Source organism: Schistocerca cancellata, chromosome 2 (assembly GCF_023864275.1).
Source record: "Schistocerca cancellata isolate TAMUIC-IGC-003103 chromosome 2, iqSchCanc2.1, whole genome shotgun sequence".
NCBI lineage: Eukaryota > Metazoa > Arthropoda > Insecta > Orthoptera > Acrididae > Schistocerca > Schistocerca cancellata.
The window spans coordinates 255769172-255788742 of record NC_064627.1 but is presented as its reverse complement, the minus strand read 5'-3'; the positions used below and the strand labels follow the sequence as shown (position 1 = coordinate 255788742).

Genomic DNA, 19571 nt, shown 5'->3' with positions numbered 1-19571 from the left:
GAAAATGAACAGAAGTTTCTATTTTTCTAATGTTTGTGAATCATGTAACTGAGGTGAAACTATTGTAGCAAATCAGTAGTCATCTAGTAAGATGTGTAAATCCCCCTAAAAACCAGATCCAGGCTGGCTGGCACATGACCCTTGTTATTTATCTACTGGGCGGATTTCATCTGGGGCCAGTTCCCCTTCCCATCATATAAGCAGCACATTAACATGCATGGCTAGGTACCTTTAATATTTTCATTGTTTATATTTAAATCTATACTCTGCAAACCACTGCGAGGTGCATGGCAAAGGGTACATCTCATTGTACCAGTTGTTAGGGTTTCTTCCTGTTCCAATTTATGTATGGAGAATTATTGTTTGAATGCCTCTGTGCATCCAGCAGTTATTCTAATCTTATCTTCAAAAACCTTACTTGAGTGATATGTTAGGGGATAGTAATCATTTAAAGCAGTTTCTTGAAACTTTGTTAATATGAAGGTTGTACCAAAAGTAAGATTCCCATATTTATACAAATAGAAAACATTGTTTATTGTTATTAATTTTTGCATTGCTGAAAAGCTTACACTTTTGTCTATTTTTCAACATAATCTCCATTTTTTTCACAACACTTTTGAAGATAGTGCTCCAGATTTTGTATTCCTAAGTTGAAAAAGTCTCCCACCAACCCGCTGAGGAAGCATGTGACCTCTGCTCAGACTTCATTGCTGCTCTTGAAGCATTTGCCACTTAAGTGTTCCTTTAGCTTGGGGAAGAAGTGATAATCACTGGGGGCCAAGTCAGGGCTGTATGGGGGACGGGCCATAAGAGTCCACCCAAAATTCTTCAAAAGTTCCTGTGTTTGATGAGTGACGTGGGGTCAAGTGTTGTCGTGAAGAAGCACTGCTCCCTCTGTCAGTCGTCCTCTCTGGTGATTCTGGATTGCTCACCGGAATTTGGTCAATGTTTCACAATATCTGTCTGAACTTATTGTCATCCCAGGTTGCATGAAATCGATGAGGAGTGCCCGCTTCCAATCCCAAAACACACTCCATAACCTTTCCTGCCGACTGCATTTGTTTGAATTTCTTTGGTGGTGGTGAAACGGAGTGGCGCCACTGACAAGATTGTTATTTTATTTCAGGAGTGTAATGAAACACCCACGTTTCATTTCTCATGATTACAGAGCCCAACAACTTCTCCTTGTTGCCTCCCCCCTCACATTGTTGAAGAAACTTGCGAGCACAGTCAAGGCTTTGCTTCTTGTGTCCGTCAGTCGGCATCCGGGGGACCCAGTGAGCACACACCTTGTGATAACCCAACGTTTCTGTTAAGGTTCTTTCGATTGTGCCACGGGAAGCTTCAGGAATGCGTTCGACTAGTTCAAGGACAGTGACCCTCTGATCTTTGAGCAGTTGTTGTTGTTTGTTGTTGTTGTGGTCTTCAGTCCTGAGACTGGTTTGATGCAGCTCTCCATGCTACTCTATCCTGTGCAAGCTGCTTCATCTCCCAGTACCTACTGCAGCCTACATCCTTCTGAATCTGCTTAGTGTATTCATCTCTTGGTCTCCCTCTATGATTTTTACCCTCCACACTGCCCTCCAGTACTGAATTGGTGATCACTTGATGCCTCGGAACATGTGCTACCAACCGATCCCTTCTTCTAGTCAAGTTGTGCCACAAACTCCTCTTCTCCCCAATTCTATTCAATACCTCCTCATTAGTTATGTGATCTACCCATCTAATCTGCAACATTCCTCTGTAGCACCACGTTTCGAAAGCTGCTATTCTCTTCTTGTCTAAACTATTTATTGTCCATGTTTCATTTCCATACATGGCTACACTCCATATAAATACTTTCAGAAATGACTTCCTGACACTTAAATCTATTCTCGATGTTAACAAATTTCTCTTCTTCAGAAACGCTTTCCTTGCCATTGCTAGTCTACATTTTATATCCTCTCTACTTCGAACATCGCCAGTTATTTTGCTCCCCAAATAGAAAACTCCGTTACTACTTTAAGTGTCTCATTTCCTAATCTAATTCCCTCAGCATCACCTGACTTAATTCGACTACATTCCATTATCCTTGTTTTGCTTTTGCTGATGTTCATCTTATACCCTCCTTTCAAGACACTGTCCATTCCGCTCACTGCTCTTCCCAGTCCTTTGCTGTCTCTGACAGAATTACAATGTCATCGGCGAACCTCAAAGTTTTTATTTCTTCTCCATGGATTTTAATACCTACTCCGAACTTTTCTTTTGTTTCCTTTACTGCTTGCTCAATATACAGATTGAATAGCATTGGGGAGAGGCTACAACCCCGCCTCACTCCCTCCCCAACCACTGCTTCCCTTTTATGTCCCTCGATTCTTATAACTGCCATCTGCTTTATGCACAAATTGTAAATAGCCTTTCACTTCCTGTATTTTACCCCTGCCACCTTCAGAATTTGAAAGAGAGTATTCCAGTCAAAACTGTCAAAAACTTTCTCTAAGTCTACAAATGCTAGAAATGTAGGTTTGCCTTTCCTTAATCTTTCTTCTAAGATAAGTCGTAGGGTCAGTATTGCCTCACGTGTTCCAACATTTCTACGGAATCCAAACTGATCTTCCCAGAGGTCGGATTCTACCAATTTTTCCATTTGTCTGTAAAGAATTCGCTTCAGTATTTTGCAGCTGTGACTTATTATTAAACTGATAGTGCGGTAATTTTCACATCTGTCAACACTTGCTTTCTTTGGGATTGGAATTATTATATTCTTCTTGAAGTTTGAGGGTATTTCGCCTGTCTCATACGTCTTGCTCACCAGATGGTAGAGTTTTGTCCGGACTGGCTCTCCCAAGGCAGTCAGTAGTTCCAATGGAATATTGTCTACTCCCGGGGCCTTGTTTCGACTCGGGTCTTTCAGTAGTCTGTCAAACTCTTCATGCAGTATCATATCTCCCATTTCATATTCATCTACATCCTCTTCCATTTCCATAATATTGTCCTCAAGTACATCGCCCTTGTATAGACCCTCTATATACTCCTTCCACCTTTCTGCTTTCCCTTCTTTGCTTAGAACTGGGTTTCCATCTGAGCTCTTTATATTCATACAAGTGGCTCTCTTTTCTCCAAAGGTCTCTTTAATTTTCCTGTGGGCAGTATCTATCTTACCCCTAGTGAGATAATACTCTACATCCTTACATTTGTCCTCTAGCCATCCCTGCTTAGCCATTTTGCACTTCCTGTCAATCTCATTTTTGAGACTTCGTATTCCTTTTTGCCTACTTCATTTACTGCATTTTTGTATTTTCTCCTTTCATCAATTAAATTCACTATCTCTTCTGTTACCCAAGGATTTCTACTAGCCCTCGTCTTTTTACCTACTTGATCCTCTGCTGCCTTCACTATTTCATCCCTCGAAGCTACCCATTCTTCTTCTACTATATTTCTTTCCCCCATTCCTGTCAATTGTTCCCTTATGCTCTCCCTGAAACTCTGTACAACCTCTGGCTTAGTTTATCCAGGTCCCATCTCCTTAAATTAGCACATTTTTGTAGTTTCTTCAGTTTTAATCTACAGCTCATGACCAATAGATTGTGGTCAGAGTCCACATCTGCCCCTGGAAATGTCTTACAATTTAAGCAGCTCACTGTTAATCTTCTTGAAAATCCACTCCATTCTTCATCATGGACTTCCGTGTGTCCCTCAGCAAAAGCCCTGCACCATTTGCGGATGTGCTGAATGGACATGCACCCTTCACTATAAACGTCAGTCAGTTGCTGATGGATCTCCACGGGTGGTAACTTCCTTGCATGGAGAAACCGGATTACTGCTCGAACTTCGCACTTGGCGGGAGCGGCGGTTGCCAAGCCAACACTAAGTTATGTAGCGAATCACGGGTGGCGGGCTTAAGAATGGGGGAAGCACTGTGCATGGCACTGTTGTTGGATTTAGCCTACACCTTCCCTCAAGGCTGTAGCTCACCGGGAACCTTACTTTTGGTACGACACCCATAGACTTTCTCAGGATAGTTTACGTCTATCTTTAAGAGTCTTCCAATTCGGTGCCTTCAGTATCTCTGGGACACTCTCCAATGGATTAAACAAACCTGTGACCATTTGTGCTGCCCTTCTCTGTATGCATTCGATAACCCCTGTTAGGCCTATCTGGTATGGGTCCCACACACTTGAGCAATATTCTAGAACTGGTCGCACGAGTGATTTGTAAGTAATGTCTGATTGTACTCGCCAGTATTCTACCACTAAACCAAAGTCTACCAGCGACACGCTTTACCCCCATCTGAGCCTATATGATTATTCCTATCCATATACCTACAAGTCTTACACCCAGGTATTCATATGAGATGGCCAACTCCAACAGTCACTTATTGATATTATGGTCATAGGATACTACTTTTTTTTTTTTTTCATTTTGTAGAGTGCATTACATTTTTGAACATTTAAAGCGACTTGCTAATCTCTGCACTACTTTTTAATCATATCAAGGTCTGACTGAATAATTATGCAGCTTCTTTCAGATAGTACTTCATTACAGACAACTGCATCATCAGCAAAAAGCCTGATTTTAGTATTAATTTTGTCTGCTAGATCATTAATATACAACATGAACAGCATGGGTTCCAACAAATTTCCCTGGGGCACACCTGAAGTTACATCTACATCTGATGATGATTCTCCATCCAAGATAACATGCTGCATCCTCCCTACAAAAAAGTCCTCAATCCAGTCACAAATTCCACTCTATACGCCACATGATCATACTTTTGACAATAAGCGTAGGGGTGGTAGTGAGTCAAATGCTTTTTGGAAGTCAGAAACTACAGCGTCTACACAATTGACTTGATCCAAAGCTTTCAGTACGTCATGTGAGAAAAGCGTGAATTGTCACACAAGATCGATATTTTCGGAATTCCTGCTGGTTGGCATGGAGGAGACCATTCTGTTCAAGATACATCATTATGTTTCAGCTTAGAATATGTTCTAAGATTCTACAACAAACCAATGTCAAGGATATTGGATGGTAGTTTTGTGGGCCACTTCTACTACCCTTCATGTAGACAGGCGCCTCTTTCCAAAAACTGGGCACAGTTTTTTGTTCGAGGGATGTATGACATATTTTAGTTAGATGAGGGGCTAGCTCAGCTGCAAATTCAGTATCGAATCTGTCAGGGATTACATTGGGGCCTGGAGCCTGTTTCAGTTTTAACCAACTCAGCTGTTCTTAACACCACTGACACTAATACATGTGTCATTCAACTTTACAGTGGCGCGAGAATTAAACTGGAGTAATTTTCCTGATTTTTCCTTTGTAAAGGAACATTTAAGAACTTTGGTTTTTGCTTTGCTACTTTCAGTTTCAGTTCCAGTCTCATTCACTAGAGACTGGGCACTATTATCACTTAGTACAAACACAGTCTGAAGTATAAGGGTGGTTTGAAAAGTTCTTTGAACGGAATACAAAAAAAGTACTAACATCACTGAAATATTTTTTATTTTTCAATGTAGTCTCCTTGTAGATTAATGCACTTCGTCCAACAATGTTCCAGTGCCTTGATCCCATCTCGAAAATGAGTTTCCTCCAGGCCTGCAAAACAGTTGTCAACTCCAGCTATCAATTCTTCGTTTGAAGTGAATCTTTGTCCACCAAGAAAAATTTTCAGATTTGGGAAGATATGGAAGTCTGACGGACCAATATCAGGTGAATAAGGCAGTGTGGCAATAATTCATACCTTAGTTCATGTAATTTTGCCAAGGCGTCAGCACATGTGTGCAGGTGCGCATCAAGAGTCACGGCACCCATCTTGCAGATAATTTTTTCATTTCTAATTCTTCCATTAAATGTGATACACCCTTTCAGATGACATCTGTCAAGCATGAGCAATTTTTCTCACTTTCAATCAGTGATCCTCCATGACCATTTTGCGCAACTTTGCAATGATTTCTGGGGTAGACACATCTAGGCCGACCACTGCGCGGATCATCATCTAAGCTCTCCCAACCAAATTTAAATTCATTTGTCCACTTGGCAACAGTTGAATACAAAGGAGCAGTGTTCCCCAGTGTAATCTGGAAATCAGCGTGAATGTTCTTTGCTATCATACCTTTGTTTACGAAGTACTTAATCACTGCTCGAATCTCGATTTTTTCGATCTATGCAAGTCACTACACGGGAACAACAGCAGAGCCGTGTTACCGCCATAGCTCTCTTCCAACAGCACTGATGTGGCACTCGTTTACAAGCAACAGTCGAATGAATATCATGTGAACAACTCGTTGCACTAGCCTTATAAAAACTAGTTAATCTGTCTGTTGCAAATACAATACTTGTGGTGATTCCGAGAACTTTTCAAACCACCCTCGAAACATTCAAAATTTTCATTAAACTAAAATGTGTTGTTATGAACCATAGTATGGTTTCAATTATTAGCAGGCATTTGACATTTAAGGTCGAAACATGTGGTGACGTCACAACAAGTAATGCTCACAGGACTCTGCCACAATGCTGCACTTTTCATGGGAATAAGAAAATCCCTCTAAGTATATACCTCCTACAAACATCAAATAAAATATCTGATATTCATATGATGTAGGAATCTCTGTGTATCTAGATAACTACTGAGCTCAATGCAATTATTTTGGTAATGTCTCTTTCCAATTTTGTGTATCACATCATGTTTGATATGTAAATTATTCATGAAACAACATTTATTCTTGCAATTTTTGTCAATATTTAATAATTATGAAGTTTAAATTTTCTATTGTCTTCAGATATCACATAAAAAACCTGAAATTTATGTATGGTATAGCCCTTCATTGCGCTTTCCCTACGCCCACCTTTCAACTACTTATGTAGCACATCATAATGGATGTGAAAATAAATGTTACAGCAATCTTCTCCTGCAATGGCTCTCTGTGAACTGGCAGGCACAATGATTTGCATATCGTATTTACTCGAATCTAAGCCGCACTTTTTTTCCGGTTTTTGTAATCCAAAAAACCGCCTGCGGCTTAGAATCGGGTGCAAAGTAAGTGGAAGTTCTGAAAAATGTTGGTAGGTGCCGCCACAACTAACTTCTGCTGTCAAATATATGTAGCGCTACACAGGCATGCTTTGTAGGCACAATAATAAATACTGGCGTCAAAACCTTTGCGTCAAAAAAAAAAAAAAAAAAAAAAAAGGGTGGAAGACGAGCTTTTTTCTCCATCCTGAGTTTCGACCACTGCATTTTCATACATTATCCAACGAAGTAAATACAAATTCCGTATTGTTCACCTTCCAATGTAGCAGAATTTCAATGTACTATGAACATCCGACTGGCATGACTGTTTGGGATGTTTGTCATTATGGCCAAATCTACGTTCTGAATTTTTTCCTACCTGTGAGAAGAGATGGTTGCTAATAGGAACCTGAAGAAATGTGAATCACATGCAGTATTCTCTGCACCATAAGAAAAAATACAAATATAAACATTTTGCCATGTATTCTTTCGTGTTTGCTGCTATCTCATTTAAATCCTGTCTGCCTAACAAACTACGAAACTAGAGTGAGACAACAGCTAACGCGGAAGAATATACATACCGTGCCGTGTTTATATTCGAATTATTCTTATGCCTAATAGTGGTACAGTCAGAAATGAAGCACGGCAACTGACTAGATTTTTAAATCTAAGATGACTAATTTCTGTGCAGAATTTGATGTCCTAAAGAAGTGGCTGCAAAGATTTTCAAACGGAGAAAAATTTTTGCCTAACTTCGTTCAGAACATGTTCTATCATACACAGTCTATTATTTGGTTCTTGTTAACCATTATCAAAGAAAGCAGCAGTGTAAGTAACAACAAATAGCAGTCTCTTGCCATTGTTACGCTAATGAGACGATTCCTGTCTTTTTTTTTTAAATTGTAAGCAGCGGTAGCGCGCACAAAAGCAAGCCATGCCATGAGCGGCAACAGGCCGTAACCACTCATTATCAGAATGCGACAAACAATGCATGACACAGTACAGTAATGCATTTTCAGCTTAGAGTGGCGTAAACACCTATAACAAAAAAAAAAAAAAAAACGACACTTATCAGATAAAAGCAAAATAGGCAATCGATTGAAACCAGACGAAGCACGTGAAAAAGGAAGGGTACCCCTATAAATACGGAGGGAGCGTCTGACGCATAGCAATGGCTACCTGATAAAGCTTACCTGTTAAGCTTACGACTCGAACCAAACTACTGTAGCTGTATCATCTTTCATTCGACCTAAATTGTGTCTCGTATTACAATGGACCAACTTTGTTTCCATTTGGAGGTGCGGCCTAAAACTTTTCTCTCCCCTTGAATTTCGAGTCTCATTTTTCAGGTGCGGCTTAGATTCGAGTGCGGGTTAGATTCGAGTAAACACGGTAATTGAAGAGGCAACACAGTGGGAGCAGTTGATGCTGGCTCCCATTGGTGTATTGCTGGAGGAAGCAGCTACTTTAAATCGGACTACAGTTACATAGGATAAATTTATGCAGTTGATACAGGAGGAGTGAAACAGTACTGGCCCATGATTCTGCTAATCTAAGTCTTGCATGTTAGCAGATTTTTCTCATAAACTGTTGTTCTGTAACTAATGACATTATATTTAATATTATGTTAGAGAAGAATAAAATTTACATTTGGTTGCAATAACATGACCAACATAACTTCTTAATACACAAAGTAATTGCAGTTAAAATAGCCACTTTGGAAAACAAACTTTGGCAATCCTTTTTAGGTTTTCTTCTTTCCATAATGTAACAGCAGCCTTATAAAAACTGGTTAATCTGTCTGTTGCCAATACAATACAGTAGAACAGGTGTCACTAGCAATGTTTCACTCAGTATGATCCTGTGCCATGATCATTTGGGTCAATGCAACTACAGTCAAAAAAGCTGTTACTCTACATAAGTGTGCTCTAAGAATACTGCATAAAGTTGACAACCAAACATCATGTAGAGGCTTCGTGCAGCTGCCACAGCTTTGGAGGCACAAGCCATGACAATATGTGGTGTGCCAGTCGCAGTAAACAGTGTTGCAATTACAGGCAGCTATTTGCATCCAAATGGTTGTGCGACCAAGTGACAGCACTCTGACATTCCTTTACTCACAGATACTTAGGTTACTTGATGGCAGATCAGGTCCGGGCTCCAGAGTGACTGCCAGCCACCCTTGAGCCTACTCCTCGGACCACAACACCTGCCGCTACCACTACCCATCAGACGGTGCCGTCTGATCACAGCCACTGTGGAAGACCCTTTTCCACTGGACCTCCACTTGGACTGCCCACCAGCTCATGGCCTTGTGGGACGATGTTGCTACACATTCACAGCAACTCCCGGCTCATCGCCACTACTGACAGCTGTGGATGTTGTCATGGTAAGCATGATGCATCATCGCTGACGGAAATTTCAGTAGTCCTCGTGTATGAACCTTCAGTCTCTAAAGTTGTACTGAGTTAGTTCATGGTCAATAAACAAACATTTGTTATTCCAATGTGCATATTAATCATTACCTGGGTACAACACCTGGTCAGGGATACTTCAAAGGACAACAAGGATAATGTTTTGTGTTACGGTGCTCTTCACTTGTCTGTCATACATGTTAACAGGTGGTGGTGGTGATGATGATGGTTTCATGCCACATGTGTGGTTTCTCAGTACAGTACGTGCTCAAAATTTGCTTGCTCCAGTGCCAGCTCCTGGTTTTGTCTTACCCGTCTCCCCACCACCAAACCATTCGCAATGTTGCCCTTCTTTGGGTGTGTTTTAGTGTTTCCCGATGTGTCTTCATTCATTTTTGCTGGAGAAGTGTTTCATCCTTTTTTCAGTTGTTCAGTTCTGTACGTGTGTTAACTCACCTTGGTGGGGCAACATAGTCATTTTAGTGTGTTGCACCACTCTGTATTCAGATCCTACTAAAATGCACTGTTTCTGTGATGTATGAAGTAGTGGCCCCTGCATATTTCATTCACCGCATTTACATGTATGTCGTGCAGGCCTCACCTTGTAGGTAATTTGGAATACAAGAGGCACCAAGGTACTGTGTAGTCATGACACCAGCATCTGCCACAATGTTCGGGAGCATCAGCATTGCCAGTACATGACGTGAAAATCACAGTCGACAGCGCTGCAGTCATGGGCACTAACTTATATCCACATGGACGTATTTGTCCTCAGGCAGGTACTTAAGTCTGTGCTCTATCCCTGGAGAAGCAGTTACATTCCAAGCTCAAGGCAACCAACGGCCACCTGGAGGCTCCACTACGGACCACACATGCTGCTGCCATCCCCACTGCTCACCGAGGTGCCAAGTCACACTTGTTGTGAGCCATATCCGATACCGCACTTTTGCCAGGTGCTCAGAGGGCCCCACTTTACAGTATTAATTGTGACTGCTCACAACTCACTGTCTCATGTGACTGAGTCATTACTAACAGCACTTGTTGCTCATCTGGAGGCTGCCTACAAGCTCATCAGTTTGTTTGTGGAACTGTGCCATTATTGATCTTCCCTGCTCCTGCAGACACTGCTGTTCTCAAGATGTGTAGACGTTATTCCTCAGTAAGAGGGTAGCACATTGTCAATGAGGGGGGGAAAAAAAAAAAAAAAAAAAAAAAAAGGTTTCATGTAGTTTTCTAGTGTTCTTCTCTCATACGCAGTACCTCACTTGTGGCAGGGTGAAAGGTTTTGTGAGATGTTTCAGAGCTCTTCGCTAGTCCACTGTACTTCATTGGCAACAAGCCTATTTTGCTCATGTGTTAGAAGTGGGTTTTCATGTCTTCTCGTCAGCCATATGCTTCATTGACAATGAGGTAAAGGGTTTCATGTTTCTGTATTCTTCACATGTGTTTTAGTACTACTTGCTGTGTATTAGTTTTGTTTTGCTATAGTATGTAGGCAGTGGTGTCGCATTCAATGATTTTTATAACCAAGCCTGGTTTCTCATCTATGCATGCTCGTGAACCAGGTTTCTTAGTAATTGCCTTTTCTGCAGAGTTCAGGTAGTTTGTTCATATGTTTTATGAGTGTGAATTCTGTTAGTTGATGCTGATGGTCTAAGGGTTTTTTTTTTTCACTTAAGGTTTGAGTGCCATTTTTCCTTTATCATGGATGTCAAACTGTCAGAGCTGTCTTTATCTTAAGTCACTCAGTTACAGGAGCAGCAAATTCATAGGCAGGACGTAACTTAGCTCACTCAGGCTTGCACCGCCTTTTCATGTGGACTTGAACCTGTACCGTCAACAGTTGGAGTTACACTTCGTAGCCTACATACCACAAGACACACAACATAGTGCTCATTTGCTGCCGATGTGGGTGCAGAAATTTTCTGTGCACAATGCATTTTTCCCAGGCTCTTGTCTGGATAACATAAGAGTTTGGGTTGTTAGTTGAACAATTATATGTGCATTTTTGTTGTGAAATTTGCCTTTGGCCGAGCAGTGCTTGTGATACGGTCTTGGTTAATGATGGGCTCTTACCCACAATCTTTGAGTGAGCCTGTTCATGTACAATGTCTGGATAGGACGACCAGAAATTTAGTTTTGTGTGTGGCAATCTGGACCACCTTCAGTCAGATCGTGTGCACTATTGTTTTACTGAGTGGCCCTCAGTTCTATGGTGGCAGTCCCACCACCCTTGGGCCAGCCCTTGCCAGCTTTTACATCAGCATCAGCGTTGTTATGGCCAGTCCTCTTCTCTTCGGCACTCCTACTGGTGCCACCCCTCTTAAGGCCAGACCACATGTTGTTGCCCTGCCAGTTGGCGATGACATCAGCCCTATGTCTACACATCACCAGCTCTGTGTGTGTTGCATTGGGCTCACTTTCTTGTGTTTCTTAGTAGTTTAGTTCAGCGTATTTATGTATCTGGTGCTGAGTTTTTTTATGCAATGTTTGTGTGCTTTTTCTAGTCTTGTGTATCAGATGTCATGGGTCCGACACCACATGCTCAGCACTCTTGTTCACTGTATCTTGCATTCTTGTTTAAATATTCATGTCATGTCTGGGGTTCTGTTTGTGCATGATGTTCTGGTTATATTCAATGCTTGTGGAATGAAATGTTTTGTTAAAATCTTTAGTTACATGTTGATCATTTCCAACACATGTTTACACAATGGCTGATGTACTGTTGTTTTGTTGCAGCTGCTCGGACAGTCAGTGCTGGCAGCAGTGGAGTGCCTCCTCCCCTGTATGCAGCACTTCTCCGAGATGGTTGCACAATCTCTTTCTCTTTAAGGGGGAGGGATGTTGTGTATACAGGGCTGGCCCCTGCATATTTTAGCCAAAACATTTAATGTGTATGTTTTGCATGTTAGGTATGGCCCCTGCCTCATCTAGGTGTTAATTTGTATAAAAAAGGCACGGCACTATGTACAGTCAAACCACCAACAGCCACTACAGTGCCCAGGGATACAGTGCCTTGAGACTACATGGCGTGCAAATTACAACACACAGCGCTGCAGTTGCGGGCACTAATTCATGACTGCATGGTCATGTGTAAATATAATACTTTGTGTGTATGCTTCCGCAGATGTGTACTTAGTTCAGCGATCTGTCCAGGGAGACACAGTTACTCCTGAGCTCTGAGCAACCAACAGCCGCTTTGAGTTTCTGCTATTGTCCACGACTGCCACTGCCACTCTCAATGTCCACCAAGGTGCCGAATTGCCCTCATTGTGATCCATATCCAATGCTGTGCTTCTGCCAGCTGCTCTGAGGGCATTGTATGGCCATATTTGTTGTCACTTTTTGTGAGCTCATCTCCTTGGGGGACCATGTCATTACCAATAGGTTGCCTATGAGCACGTTTCCCTGTAGGACAGTGTTGTCGCAGCACGTACTGTTCATCGGGAGGCTGCCTACAAGCTCATCGCCTTGTTAGGCTGTGTCATTATTAATCTTCCCTGTATCTCAAGACATTGCTGTTCCCATGTGCAGACATTACTCTCAGGAGGTGTATCTGGTTTGGTTCTTGTAATAAACAGCTGTCATTGTAACATGTGTGTCTCACTTCACCAAGTCTCACTCCTCGGTAAGAGAATACTACTCTTCCAACCATGCACTGGACCAGGACTTTTCGTGTACCAGACATGGACTTTTCAACTGTTTGAGTCAGTGTTACTGTACAATTGTTTGATTGTCTCAATTCTGGTAGGTGTCCCTTTGCAACTTGTCTTCACACTTCTCAGCAGATGTAAGCTCTTGGTAATGTTCTCTCTTCTGCATAGTTCGGGTGATCTGGTGATGAGTTCTTCCAATGTACATTCTCTTACTTTGTGTTGTTGGTCTGTGAATACCTTATGTTTCTGTGTTCATTCAGGTTCTAGTTCACTTGTATTGTATTCTCAATCGCCAGGAACTATCACTTCCTCCAGCCCTCCAAGTCAGGGGTCAAGCAATCCATCAGTGTCTCCAATACTTTCATTCAGAGGTTGTACAATTCAAGGCCTGCTGCAGGGCATCACTCAGGTTCACAAGGATCTTTTTTTCCTACAGTATTTGGACAGGACATCAAGGAGTTTTCTGTATGGCAAGCTGGGCCCCCTGCCATCCAGCTTGTTTAAAATGTTGTCATGCCAAGCTGCACTCCATTCTTGTTCACAGACTTCTCCACCAGACATTCCTCTGGTACTGGTCCAGTCCTTGCACATGATGCCATCGGACTCTGACCCACTCGTCGTTGACCTTTAGGCAGCCAGCCCACACTGTCTGCTCACTCACTGGCCTGTCACGTCCAGCCCGTTAATCATTGCTTGCTGTATCTCAGACGGCCCTCACAACACCTTTCCCAGTCATCGTCACCACTTGCGCCACTGTCATATCTCTCTTGTGGCCTCCTCTGCAATTGTCTCCACCCCTTGTTGTGGCCAGCCTTCTCAATGTCACTCCTGACAGTCACCACTAACAGTGCTGCTGCCGCCTCCTCTGCAGCTGTTCCAGCGTGCGGCCAGCCACCCCTGCTGTTGTGCCTTGTTGAACACTTTGCTGCCGGCCCTGCCTACCTTGCCTTCCTCACCACCTACAGTGGCCAGTTGCTGTCCCTTATGCAGAATCTTTTGCTTCTTTCATTGGGATCAATTTTTTTGTGTGTTCACTGACTGACTATCCTGTTTTGTTCCAGTCTGCTCTTGAGGCTGCTCTGTGCCTCATATTTGGCCCCCACACTTGCAGATACACTTTGTGGGCCGGACATGGCCACTACCTAAGTGCGAGATGTGGTTTGTCAAGAGAAAAATCACAGAGCTGTTTACCAGCAAGCCTCCTTCAGCAACCAAAGCATCTGGAGTGCAAGCCATGTGATACGTCGCATGCAGATCATAGTAAACAGTGCTGCAATCCCAGGCACATATCAGTGTGAACGAGGTCATGTATCCACATGACACCACACCAGATTCCTCTGCTCGTGGGTGCTTAGATCGCCACTCAGCCCCTCAGTGAACAGTTGATCAACAGGCACCAGACCAACCACTAGTCTCTGCCTCAAGCCTAGGCTTTGGACCATGCCTGCCACTACCCATCAGACACAGCCATCTTGCATCTTCATCAGGATCACAGCTGCTTGATCTTAGACTTCAGACCTCCATCAGCCCTCATTCCACTGGATCTATGCCCGAACTTCCCAATACCTCATAACCTTGAGGGATCTTGTCACTATGCATCCATGGCACCTCCCTGTTCATACCCACTACCAACAATCATGGACTTCATTGTAATGGGCACTCACTATGCATCACCACACAAGGACATTTCAGTTGTAATCAAGTGTGGACCTTTGTCCTCTAAAGCTCTACTTAGTTTATGGTCAATAAGCAACCACCTGTTATTCCACTGTGTGTATCAGTCACTACCTTGTTACACACCTTGGGCAATGATACTTCACGAACAACAGTAAAACATAGCATTTTCGACAAACACAAATAATCTCGATTAGTGACAGAAAAAATTCTACCATCAACTGGGTATTTAATACCTGACCTTGGGATTTAACCACTGATTTACTGTGTCACATTATTGGTAGCAAAACAAACCCAAAGGAAATAAATGACCAACAATGAAGAAAGAAAATACTGAAATGCTAACATTGAAATGAACTATCACAGAAATAGTTTTTGGACAGGTAGTAATATAGAGCATTGGTGCTCTTCACCTCTCCCTCCCTAACAGTGTTATCATATATATAGAAATTGTGGTAATTTTTAAATGTAGCTACTATTTTACAATTTTTATTGCCTTTTAACACTGTATTGAAGAAATGTAGTTTTACCCTTGCATAAATGTTGTTCTTGATCCAGTTGGTTTTATTTATATTCCTTGTAACTAGCTTAACTGAGCACTGGGCAGGTTACATGAAAACAGTAGAATAAATTGGGTGGAAAACTATCATCAGTAAGAAACTAGTTAAATTCCTTAATTGTATCTCACAGTTTTGGGTCATAAAAATACTATAATGACTGGTTTTGACACCTTAGTAAGTCAGAGGTTTTGAATCTGTTACACAGTAACTTAGAAACTGAACAGGCTAGAGAGGCCTTTCTTGGATTCTCTTAGCTACCGTGTTACTATGTAACAGATTCAAAGCATTTGATGCCAACTTAACACGAAGAAGAACCAGTCTACTATTGCATGATATGTTGCCGAGAAATACAATAAAATGATTTTGTTACAGAATGGTCACTACGTTCCACTTAATCAGTATGCCTAGCCTGTATACAATATTTGTTATGCAAGCTTGTGGCTAAATGCTGATCTACATTTCTTTAAATGTGTAGACTTTGCATTTCTTTTATAATATCCTAATCAAACTTCACAGATATCCGCACACCCTCTCTACGTTTAATCAATGAAAAACAACTATCTAGCTCTTAACCTATAAATCTGATACTTACATAATAATCAGCAAAGGCATCATAAAGTGTTGAAAGATCAAAGAAAAGCCTCTGATTCACAAGAGCTCTCTTCTTAGCATCCTTGGGATACAGAGAATCATCTTTGGCATACTGGTCCACTAAGTAAGCAGCTATAGCACGGCTATATAAAATGATAATTCATCAGAAACATTTCTTTCATATAAAAATCAATGCAAGTTAGAAGAGAAAATTACTTTTTTTAAGGAAACAGTGATTTCAAAGAAATTTACTACCTCAAACTTTTTTTTGTGAATGTCATTAGTTTCTTATACATGCACACTATACCAAAATGTCCTGTACACCTTGACTGTGTCACGAGTATTAATTCTACAGCATAATATACTAAATAAATCTGATGCCATTCTTTGGAAAGTGACTATATTGTCTGCACAGCCTTCAAGAGCTGTATGACATTCCCATATACGAAGTCTGTTCAAATATTTTAGAACTTTGTCCACAAATTTTTTTATGCTTATCTTTTACTCATTTTGCATGGTCTCCTTAAAAATACTCTGCTACACAATTGAAACACTGCTTCCAATGCTGTTTCCACTTCTCGAAGCAGTCTTGGTATGTCTCTTGCTGGACTGCACTAAGTGCCATCCTCGAATTTTCTTTTATCTCAGCTATAATTGCAAATTGTGGTGTGCATACTGTAAGACCTTCAGTACACACACCATCAGATTATTTGGCTTGTCACTCTAACGAAGTAGGTGGGTGTCAGCAATATGTCTCGTGGTCTTAACGTGGCGTGTTTACCTTCTGCCGTTAGGTCAGACGATAGAAATGCCACTTGCACGCTTAGAGTAGCAGATTGACGGTGACCAACTTTAAACAGAACTTGATCAAATTTCACACACATTTACCATATTTACTCGAATCTAATCTGCACTCAAATCTAAGCCGCACCTGAAAAATGAGACTTGAAATCAAGGAAAAAAAATTTTCCCGAATCTAAGCCGCACCTGAAATTTGAGACTCGAAATTCAAGGGGAGAGAAAAGTTTTAGGCCGCACCTCCAAATCGAAACAAAGTTGGTCCATTGTAATATGAGACACAATTTAGGTCGAATGAATGACGATACAGCTACAGTAGTTTGGTTTGAGTCGTAAGCTTAGCAGTTAAGCTTACCAGGTAGCCATTGCTATGCATCAGGCGCTCCGTCCGCATTTATACAGGTACCCTTCCTTTTTCACGCACTTCGTCTGGTTTGAATTTATTGCTTATTTTTCTTTGATCTGATAAGTGCCGTTCTCTTTGTTATAGGTGTTTACGTCACTCTAAGCTGAAAATGCATTACTGTACTGTGTCCTGCATTGTTCGTTGCATTCTGATAATGAGTGTTTACGGCCTATCACCGCTCGCGGCATGGCTTGCTTTTGTGTGCGCGCTACCGCCGCGAGAGAGAGAGAGAGAGAGAGAGAGAGAGAGAGAGAGAGAGAGAGAGAGAGAAGAATCGTCACATTAGCGAAACAATAGCAAGAGACTGCTATTTGTTGTTAGTTACACTGCTGCTTTCTTTGATAATGATCAACAAGAACCAAATAATAGACTGTGTATGACAGATGATGTTCTGAATGAGAGTTTAGCGAAAATTTTTCTCCGTTTGAAAATCTTTGCAGATGCCTCTTTAGTACATTACATTCTGCACAGAAATTAGAGTCATCTTAGATTTGAAAATCTAGTCAAGTGCCGTGCTTCATTTCTGACTGTATCACTATTAGGCATAAGAATAATATGAATATAAACATGACATGGTATGTATATTCTTCCGCGTTTGCTGCTGTCTCACACTAGTTTTGTAGTTTATTAGGCAGACAGGATTTAAATGAGATAGCAGCAAACACGAAAGAATACATGGCTAAATGTTTATATTCGTATTCTTTCTTATGGTGCAGAGAATACTGCATGTGATTCACATTTCTTCAGGTTCCTATTAGCAAACATCTCTTCTCACAGGTAGGAAAAAATTCAGAACGTAGAGTTGGCCATATTGACAAACATCCCAAACAGTCTTGCCAGTCAGATTTTCGTAGTACACTGAAATTGTGCTACATTCGAAGATGAACAATACGGAATTTGTATTTACTTCGTTGGATAATGTATGAAAATGCAGTGGTCGAAACTCGGGGCGGAGAAAAACGCTCGTCTTCCACCTTTTTTTAAATTTATTTACTGACGCAGAGGTTTTGGTGCCAGTATTTATCTTTGTGCTTGCAAAGCATGCCTGCGTAGCGCTACATATATTCGACGGCAGAAGTTAGTTGTGGCGGCACCTACCAACATTTTTCAGAACTTCCGCTTACTTTGCACTCTATTCTAAGCCGCAGGCGGTTTTTTGGATTACAAAAACCGGAAAAAAAGTGCGGCTTAGATTCGAGTAAATACGGTATTAAAATAATAACAAGCATAAAAATTACTTAACTTGGTTCTGGATGCTATTTACAATTGACAATCTGAAGTTCCTTTGGTATTGGTACGTTAATCTTATTCTCACATATATCTCTGATACTTGACAAAAGTGTCTATACATTTATCTTCATGGCTATGTACAGGAATATGGTAATCTTGACTATAGACTGGTACAGACAAATGTAGAACTCATACAGACTGGTGCAGACTGGTCATCGGAGGTCTGTATACTCATTATAATAACTCGTGCGTTCATGTATCACTGCGGGAGTGTGAACCGCGAGGAGAAAAGGTTCTATGTTAGCAGCAATCTCATTGACTGTGTTACATATTAATACGCGCATCGGCAGAAGCAGAATTTGGTCCGCCTCTATGGCAGCGCCATCTCTTAGTGCGGAGACGGACGAGCGCTGTTGCGCTTAGCGAGGCGTGCTCTAGTGGGAAAGTTGTGTACGCACTGACTACGCGGAACTATGTACACAATACAAATCTTTATCCTTTCAATGGGGTTCTCAACTTTGAAAACAAAAAAAACCTCCACAGGGGTCAGATCTGGAGAGTACAGATGATGAGGCAGCACAGAGATTTCATTTTTTGTGCAATAATACTAACAGGGCTGAATGTGCAGGTGCGTTATCACTATGCAAGTCATGAATTATCTCGCAACATTTCAGACCGTTTCCTTCTCATATTTCCTCGCAGATGATGCAACACGTCCCGATATTACCACAGATTAACAGTTTGTCCCTGTGAGACGAATTCATGATGAAATAATCCTTCAGAGTCAAAGAAAACCATCAGCATGACTTTGACCCAATCTGACAAACTTCTTTTAGTGTCATAGAATCTTTCCTGACCCATTGTGAAGGTTGAACCTTGGTCTCAATGTCATAACTGTAGACCCCCCTATCTCATTACCAGTTAAGATTCTCTTAAGGAACATGTCGTTCTCAGTTGCGTGATCCAAAAGCTCTCCACAGATCGCAAGGAGAAGGTCTTTCTGGTCTTGATTCATGAACTGTGGGACAAACTTGGTGGCAACACGATGCACTCCAAGATGCTGTGTCAGGATTCCATTAAATGATCTAACTGGAATGTTACATTCTTCTACAACCTCTCTGACAGTCAGTCTCCAATTGGCATGCACAATTTCATTCACATTCCTGACATCGTCCGTAAATAAATGGCATCTTAAACGAGGGTCATCTAACTTCTGTCTCATTATTTTTAAATCATATGAACCATTCTTAACAC

At 41.5% G+C, this 19571-nt stretch overlaps 1 protein-coding gene across 1 annotated transcript in view; it reads right to left on the bottom strand.

Annotated features, from left to right (window-relative positions):
* LOC126161588 (glutathione S-transferase 1-1-like) overlaps positions 1–19571 on the bottom strand; it is a 50835-nt gene that overhangs the window by 13638 nt on the left and 17626 nt on the right. The window contains exon 3 of the mRNA XM_049917533.1: positions 15885–16026. Within this exon, the coding sequence (XP_049773490.1) occupies positions 15885–16026 (142 nt within the window). The remainder of the gene's footprint in view (positions 1–15884; positions 16027–19571) is intronic.